This window comes from Girardinichthys multiradiatus, chromosome 7 (genome assembly GCF_021462225.1).
Source record: "Girardinichthys multiradiatus isolate DD_20200921_A chromosome 7, DD_fGirMul_XY1, whole genome shotgun sequence".
Classification (NCBI taxonomy): Eukaryota; Metazoa; Chordata; class Actinopteri; order Cyprinodontiformes; family Goodeidae; genus Girardinichthys; species Girardinichthys multiradiatus.
The window spans coordinates 9,238,980-9,247,512 of NC_061800.1; the positions used below are offsets into that span (position 1 = coordinate 9,238,980).

At 37.9% G+C, this 8,533-nt stretch overlaps 1 protein-coding gene across 1 annotated transcript; it reads left to right on the forward strand.

Moving 5' to 3' along the window:
- Window positions 1-1,773: 1,773 nt before the first annotated feature.
- LOC124870771 (trace amine-associated receptor 13c-like) lies at window positions 1,774-2,863 on the forward strand. Its single transcript, XM_047369564.1, has 2 exons — window positions 1,774-1,943; window positions 2,047-2,863. The coding sequence occupies exons 1-2, from the start codon at window positions 1,774-1,776 to the stop codon at window positions 2,861-2,863; spliced, it is 987 nt and encodes a 328-aa protein (XP_047225520.1).
- The last annotated feature ends 5,670 nt before the right edge of the window (window positions 2,864-8,533 follow it).

The window sequence follows — 8,533 nt, forward strand, 5'->3', positions numbered from 1 at the left end:
GAAAATGGAGATTGCAGTTTATTTAGGCCGACCCTGAAGTCGGATAAGGATTTAACTGTTTCAGAGATTCTCTGCACAAGTTTAATCTAACTGCTGCAGTTACGATATCTGCAGTAAGGTGTGGAAGTGCTACGGAGGAAGAAAAACACGGAGGAGAACCGCGGCTGATGCGAGGAAACTTCGGCTGATCCGAGAAGACGAGATGAATGTGTCAACCTGGCGACACTGGATCCAGCGTTACGGATAAGTTTCTGTGCGATTTGTGTAGCGGAGGTGGAGTAACGTTGGTGGGAATCGACAAACTTCTGTGTGTCGGCAGAGCGGACACCTGTGGAGCAAGCAAGTCTGAGTCATTTTAGGGTTATGCCTGGAAGAAGAGGATTTTCGTCTTGTGCATCGCACCCGCATTTCATCAGGCCTGCAACGAGACCGTAAGCGGTACCGAACTGTGTGAGTGTGTGTGGGGCCCATGTGTGTTGTTTTCATAGTTAACAGTATTTCTTCTGATGAATGTATGGAGTTCTGATAAAAATGTGGATTCTGGTTATAGGTAAATCTATTAAAACGGTTGTTGGTTCTTGAAAAAAATAAGAGTTATTGGGGCAAGAAATAAAAGGTTGAGAAGGTAATGTGCCCAAATTGTTTTTTAATTTAGATTGAGGAATGGGTCGGCGAACGAACTAAGAGCTTTGCTCTGGTCTTGACATTGGAAACTTGTAAGGTGTTGAGTACCCTGATCTTGGGGCTAAGCATTTATTTCTTTGCCCAAGTTTTCATTAAAAGAAACTGTTTCTGTTAGCAGGTTGTCTGGAATTATTTGTTATTTTGCTTAAAAGTATGGTAAATAGTTATCAGAGGAACAAGTATTGACTCAACATAGGTAAACCTACGTGGTATCTACCTTATAATTTAAAGGACCCAAATAGACATCCCACCAGTAAGTTGAAGTTATTGTCCCTGTTAATATGGGACAGAGCAGTGGGGTGCTACAATAGTTTTTGAAAAAGGCAAGAAGAGGTTGTGATAAATATTTTATTAATTAAAAACCTAATGCATTTCAGGGTGTACTGTACTGCATGCCATGCTCTAGTTAAAATGTAACATTTCAACTGTTCTTTCTTCATACCCTTCCTATGGTATAAATATCTTTTAATGAAAAAAAGTACCAACCAGATATAAATAATAGATATAATTCATAAAGTAACACGTCTGCCCTTACCCCACCTGTTAATGGACCCAGACAGCTCCTTTTTTACTCAAAAAACAAGTTAAGTGCAAAATGACCAAAACTGCAAAAGTAAAAAATCAAGGAGTAAAATGACCATCATCCACCAAATTCCTGCTCTCTGTTTTAGTAGCCATACTGAATATACCTCTGAAGAAAATAGCTTCCTGTCACATAACTACCTACACATGTTGTACTTCCTCTGACTTTATTTGAAACACTTCAGTAATGTTGACAAAAGCTAACTTACTTTTTTATTTAGTGACAAAATCTGCTGGTTTCCAACTAGTAAGTCCGACTTAAAATCTGCCATTACTTGTGGTGCTTTATCCTTATTGCACAGTAACATATTAAGATGTAATTAGTTAAAACTCCTATCGATAGTCAAGAAAAATCCTCAGTTCAAATTAAAGTTAAAAATTTTATATACTGTGGATGAGTGTAAACATTAATCTGTAGAGACCAGAGGAGGAGATATGGGAAGTAAAAAAATATATAAACCAAGCCAACACAGAAAAATCTGCTTAGAGAGCTGCAGATGTCTGATGATGGCAACACAGGAAGAGGCTGAACTCTGTTTTCCACAACTTAACAGCTCCTGCAGGAAGCCAACACTTCATTGGTCTAAAGCTGTGCTCCTGAACACTGTGCTGTCCTTTATCTGTCTGACCACTGTATTTCTCAACCTGCTCATCATCATTTCAATCTCCCAGTTCAGGCAAATATTAAAACAGCTTAACTTTAACTGTTTAGAAATGTGAAGTTATTTTGACATCAATGTGTTTTCACAGAATATTTGCCTTTTTTCTGTCGTATTCCAGGAAGCTTCACACCACCACTAACATCCTCCTTCTTTCATTGGCTGTGTCAGATTTCCTTGTGGGTCTCCTGTTGATGCCTGGGGAAATCTTAAGAAGCACAACTTGCTGGTTTCTTGGAGATGTCATATGTTATGTCTATTTTTACCTGGTCTGCCTAATTATCTGTGGTTCTATTGGAAACATTGTTCTCATATCAGTTGACCGTTATGTGGCTATTTGTCACCCTTTACATTATGCCACTAGGATCACTTTAGGAAGAGTCAAGTGCTGTATTTGTCTATGTTGGCTTGGTGCAGGTTTTTACAGCATTTTTTATGTGAAGGATGATCTTATTCAACCAGGCAGAGGCAAATCCTGCTTTGGAGAGTGTACGTTTATATTAAGCTATCTGACTGGAACTATTGACCTAATTTTGACTTTTATAATTCCAGTTTCAATTATCATCCTTTTGTACATGAGAGTATTTGTGGTGGCTGTGTCTCAGGCTCGTGCCATGCGCTCTCACATTACAGCTGTCACACTTCATTGTTCAGCGAACCCAGCAACAAAAAGATCAGAGTTAAAAGCAGCCAGGACTCTGGGTGTTCTCATTGTTGTATATCTAACATGTTACTGCCCATATTATACTTACTCCCTTATTAGGACAAATGTGACAAGCACTAAATATGCATCATTTTTTATATTTCTCTTTTATTTTAACTCCTGTCTAAACCCTGTCATATATGCCCTGTTCTACCCCTGGTTCAGAAAAGCTATTAAGGTCATTGTCACGCTTCAGATACTGCAGCCTGGCTCCTGTGATGTAAATATACTGTAGAGACACTTCAATCACTCTTCTTGATTTCAAGATCTCTTGAAGTAAACTTGATGTACGCAAATGACGCAAAATAGGACATTCATTTCTAAATGAAAATTGTCTTTGATTGTCTTTAATCAAAAGCAATGAAGTTTAAAAATAGATTTACATAATATTTCTAATTTTTATAGCTTAATTAATAATTAATATGTGGACATGTATATACTACATTTTGATATTTGATCACTTATTAGTAACCAAAATGTAAGAGAAACAGGAGCAAAACAAATGCAACATATATTAGCATGAAAAATATTATGTAAAACAGAAATGCTTTAACACTGTCATCATTGCTGCCTCTGGTACCTTAGTCATGTCTCAGTTTTTTCTGATTAAACTCTAAATCTTTAAAATCACTGAAAAGAAGAAAACAAATTTATTCCACTTTATTAATTTTGCACTCTGACTTGCATGTATGGTATTTTGTTGCAAAACGTTTATTGTTTCTAAATTGAACTGCTACATGAGCGTGATGTTAGGAATGGCAAGTCATCTTGATGTGGAGAGAAGTATGAGGCAGTTTTAGTTATGTGTCATTAGCAAAGAAAGTCACAACACAAATGACTTACCACAAAAAACCAATTAGGCACCAACATGGACCCCGATTTTAGGGAAACAACCAACTAAACAGTGGTTGTTGTCCTGTTTTTTTCCTGTGTTAAATATTTACTGTACTTTGAATATCACATGGGTTTCCATAAATTACTAATTTTAAATAAATGTGTGCTATTTTTTGTTTGTTGAAACTACTGAAACAAGAAATATCAGGCATTGCCATAGATACAGAAACACAACAGTGTTGTGGTGATCATATGAAGTTACTTTTTGTCAGCAAAAGTATCTTTTGGAATTTTTAAACCTAATATGTCCATCCAGTATAAGGCGTCTTGGAAAGTTAACCATTACCATGTAGGTAATTAGTTTGGCTGGTATCACTTGTTTTTGTGGTAAAATATAAAATTGCTGAATTGACTTTTAATATGAAAATGGTTTTTTTTGTCTCAGTAGAAAGAAACTGACAAGTACAGTTCTAGTATGATTCTGGAAAATAAGTTTATTGTCTTTAAGTTCTGACAATCATCTTCTTATTGTTGTTGAGACAGAAATGCCAGCCAAGTCAAACCATAGTCTTAAAAGTTTTTTAAACAAGTCAGTAGGAGGTGGTAATAAAGTTATTTTCCAAGAGTCTTATTTTACACAGTTTCTTGCTGCACATGTATCTGTTTTTCTTAAACTGTTTGCTTAAAATCATCTTGCAATATGTGAAGAAATTCGAAGAGGTTCCCATTTCAATTGAACTGAAGCCGTGGAACATTTGCTGTCAAATTTTCCACATCAACTAGTTGATCAGGCTGTGATCAGAAGTCTTGTTGTTTGTAATTTTTCTCCTCTATCTCTCACAAAGTTATGTTAGACATTTTTAATGGTCTTAAAGACCAAAACCTATGTTTGGTGGACCTGAATCCACCAAACATAGGATAAGTATTACTGTGTTGAACGGTACACCATGGTATACCATCTGCAGAAAAAGATTTATAGATTTTATGAATATGAATGTGTTCACTTTTAAAAAGATGGCACTGTAGATGGCAGGCTTGGACCTTTGCTCTCTTGTAATTTGTGTGTTTTTGTTTGCATATTCTGCTCTAACCACAATTATGTGGTCTCACACTAAAGAGGAACTCTTAAACACCAGACTGTTCTCTCATGACATTTTTTACTCCATTTTTATTTCTCCCCAACTTTACTTAGACCTTGGATGCCAGCACAGTGGCTCTCTATAGATCTACCAGAGACAAAAATAAACGGGCAAATGCGCTCAAGAAACCTCAACAGCAGGTTTCTTTGCACTCCATTGCTTTCATTCCACCTGGCTAATGTCGGCAGCCTGGTTAGCAAATGGACAAACTGCTGCTTCTAAACTCTAAAGCCACCCTCTGTTTCACCGAAACCTGCACACCCAAGACAAGGCACTTCTGATGCCAGGCGTCCAGTTGCTTCGAATGGACTGAAGGGAAGAGCTCCTGGGGAAAAAGAGAGAGGGACGAATTTGCTTTTATATAAACCCTCCTATTACCTTAAAATAACTAACATCTTTTGTCAGCAGTTAAAACTTCCTATAATTATGAAAATTTCAATTGTTCCCCAAATGTATGTGTTAGGTACTTCATGTTTCTTTGTTGGCTACTCAAATGGACCTTTAAACCCAATATGATATGTAACTTCAACCTGATGGTGGAGTGGAGGCCTGAGGAGATAAGGAAGTCAGAAGGAGCTTGGAAGCCAGATGGTGGAGATGGAGTGGAGGAGGGTTGAAGCTCAGCTGAAGAGCAGGAGATTCTGCTTATGAAGGTCTTTCAAAGCGAAGCCTGGAGGGATGATTGGCTGAAGAGTAATGCGGACCAGAAGCTGATTGGTTGGAGCAGAGAATGTGATGGAGTGGATTTGAGTCTTCCAAGTCGAATTTTCGTCTAAACTCAATTTTTGGAATGAAAAAGAATTTCTTTTATGAAGGATAGTAACATGTTTTATATTTGGGATCAATTTGACCCCAGAAAAAACAAACTCAATTGCTGTTCTATTCACACGCCTTATTTATCTGTCATCAAAGTGTGTGACAAACAAGAAATCATGGAATGTATTTAAAAACATGGTTGCTGGAAGTATTGTCCTTCCAGTGTCCTTTTGACTTGTACACTCCTGCCAAAATGAGGAACCTATTGAAAGCTTGTAAACACATTTCACCCACTTCTTTCCAACTATCTCCACACACCCGTCTACCCTCTTAATTTGTCATCTCAAGTAAATCCTTTTTAAATGATGATGTTATGAACAGCTCAAATGCTCATTTTATGTCTTGGACATGGTTGACAGCGTATCTGGTGAAGCCTATAACCATTTTAATGACGTCAACAGCACAGTGTCTGCCCTGTTGCGGAAGTGGGGAGACAGACAACAATAACTTTTCATTTTTGGAAAGTAGAGTGCTTGCTGAAAGTTTTGAGTGTACTGGAGGGTCAATATGAAGTGATTCTCATCAGAGGAGGGTGCCTGATAAGGGTTCTTGCCCTTTTGTAGTAATGGTATGTATGATTTCATTGGGTTATATAAGGATTAAGGCACTAAAGCTTTTTTGAAGATTAGAAGATTTCATGTTATAGCTGGTTAGGGTTAGGATTGTTTGTAAAATATTGATACCTCTATGTTTTATACTGACCACAAAGAACACTGATACGTACCAAATGGTTACAGATCATGGAGCTCTGGAGAGTGATGTGAAAGCTAGAAGAACCCTCAACAAAGCCTGGGATCAGGGATATGAGGCAGGACCCACAAAGGAACTCTGAAGACTGGGACCCCGGAAGCAGCTCTGAAGGCTAGGACCCATGAAGGAGGCTGTGGTTAACTCAGTTATGTGTGCCTGAAGCTTTGCTGACATGGCCACTCCAGGCATCATTATACACCAAACATATCGGCAGCAGCTGTAACAATATTAAGAAAAACAATAGTAACAACAATTATTTTGATACTTTAAGGTCCAAAGAGGCCCAAATCCCAAAAAAATACCATTTAAATATTTGTGTTTCTGAAACTTCAATTTCTGTAAGTGAATTCAAGCAATCACGGCAAGTCAATCTGACCAATCACGATTTTCACAAACTACGCCCGCACCCAAGAACCTCCCCCTATTTACTGCTGAGGCCCCTACATGTCAGGTAGCCTGCAGGTGGTCTGGCACATAGACCACGCTAATGCAAACGGTTTTGAATGACATGACAATTGGGTGCCTCTCACCTCCCTTAAATGTGTCTGGACTTGAATGGCATTCATCATCTGGTCAGGGCACTATTCACAATGAAGCAGTCATTAGTGTGGGATGTAGCCAAAGGACATCCACTTATGTACCTTTTTGTGAGTCCTCCAGTATCTTTGTATCTCTGTTGTTGTCAACATTCATGTCAAAAACATTCATATTGACAACCCTCAAGACAGAGGTGCTAAGGAACTATGTAATACACTTAAAATTTTTTCCTGAGCTTACGTCTCCCATCTCTACACGTAGATCAAATGCCACCAGGTTTTTTTCTGAAATCCCTCAAGAGGGGTCTTTAATGTTCACAAAACAATTCCCCAAAAATGTTTTGCACTTTTAGTTTTACAGCACTTTAAACACGTCATGACATTTAATAGGTCCTTAAGACTGGCTCTGTGAACAAAACGGCACAAAAAACACCTTTCTTTTTGCAGCAACTAATTAGCCTGCTGTCTGGCCAGTTAGCTAACAGTGCTGTGTTATTTCTGGATAACCAGTCATTCATTCAGTTCAATTCAATTCAGTTTAGTTCATTTATATAGCGCCAATTTGCAACACATGTCGTCTCAAGGCACTTCACAAACGTCAGGTACATACATTCCAATTAGTCCTAACCATTGAACAGTGCAGTCGGATTCAGTTATTTATTCAAATTGGATAAAAAGCTTTTCTATCTAAGAAAACCCAGTGGATTGCATCCAGTCAGTGACTTGCAACATTCCCTCCTCCCAGATGAGCATGTAGAGACAGTGGACAGTCACTGGCGTTGACTTTGCAGCAATCCCTCATACTGAGCATGCATGTGGCGACAGTGGAGAGGAAAAACTCCCTTTTAACAGGAAGAAACCTTCAGCAGAACCAGGCTCAGTGTGAGTGGCCATCTGCCATGACCAACTGGGGGTTTGAGAGAACAGAGCAGAGACACAAAGAGAACAAAAAAGCATTGATCCAGGAGTCCTTTCTATGGGAAGGAAAAGTAAATGTTAATGGATGTAGCTCCTTTAGTCGTTTCACCTAGAAAGAATGAACAGATAAACTCTGAGCCAGTTTTCAAGGTTAGAGTCTGAAAGAGAGCACATAGAGTTAGTCACAGTAAAAGCTCAGTCAATTGCTATGTCTAGAAGAGAGAAAGGGTTAAACACTGAAAGACAGGGCCATGTGGGTCATCGGTAGAGGTTGAGCATTAAGTTGTTGCCGGCAGAAGCTTGGACGATGCCCCTTTCCAGAAAGGTGTCACAGGTAGACACATACTCAGTCCAGGTGTAGCTTTTAGGAAGAGAAAAGAGGTAGAACATAAAGTTAAAAACTGAAATAACAGGAAATAATGCAGAATTAGAGAATAGTGTGTGTAAGGATTATGATTATTGATTATTTAATATTTATCAAGAATTATAATTTAAAATCATAATAAAAAAAAAAAGATTTCTTAAACAAAATCATTACTTACAAATATAAATCAGAGATGTCCTCTGGTGTTGTTATTATGGGCTCAAAGCTCTTTAATAATTACAAATTATTAACCAAACCACAAACTGTCATTGTTTATTCAACCGCTTCACTGAAGGTGGGGGAACTTCGACCTTCTTTTGACAGATAAATCATTCTTGCACAAAATAAACACAAACGCTTCTCTTAATTATATATATATATGAAGCCAAATAATCCTGATATACAATTATTCTGGTCCAAACCCATCATCTAACTAACAAGCACTATTCTACACAAAGGGAATATCAATGACTACCTAACAATAATAATAAAAGAAAAACATATATGCGCATTTAGTGTCTATGAAGATCAAACCAGTAGTTTTATGG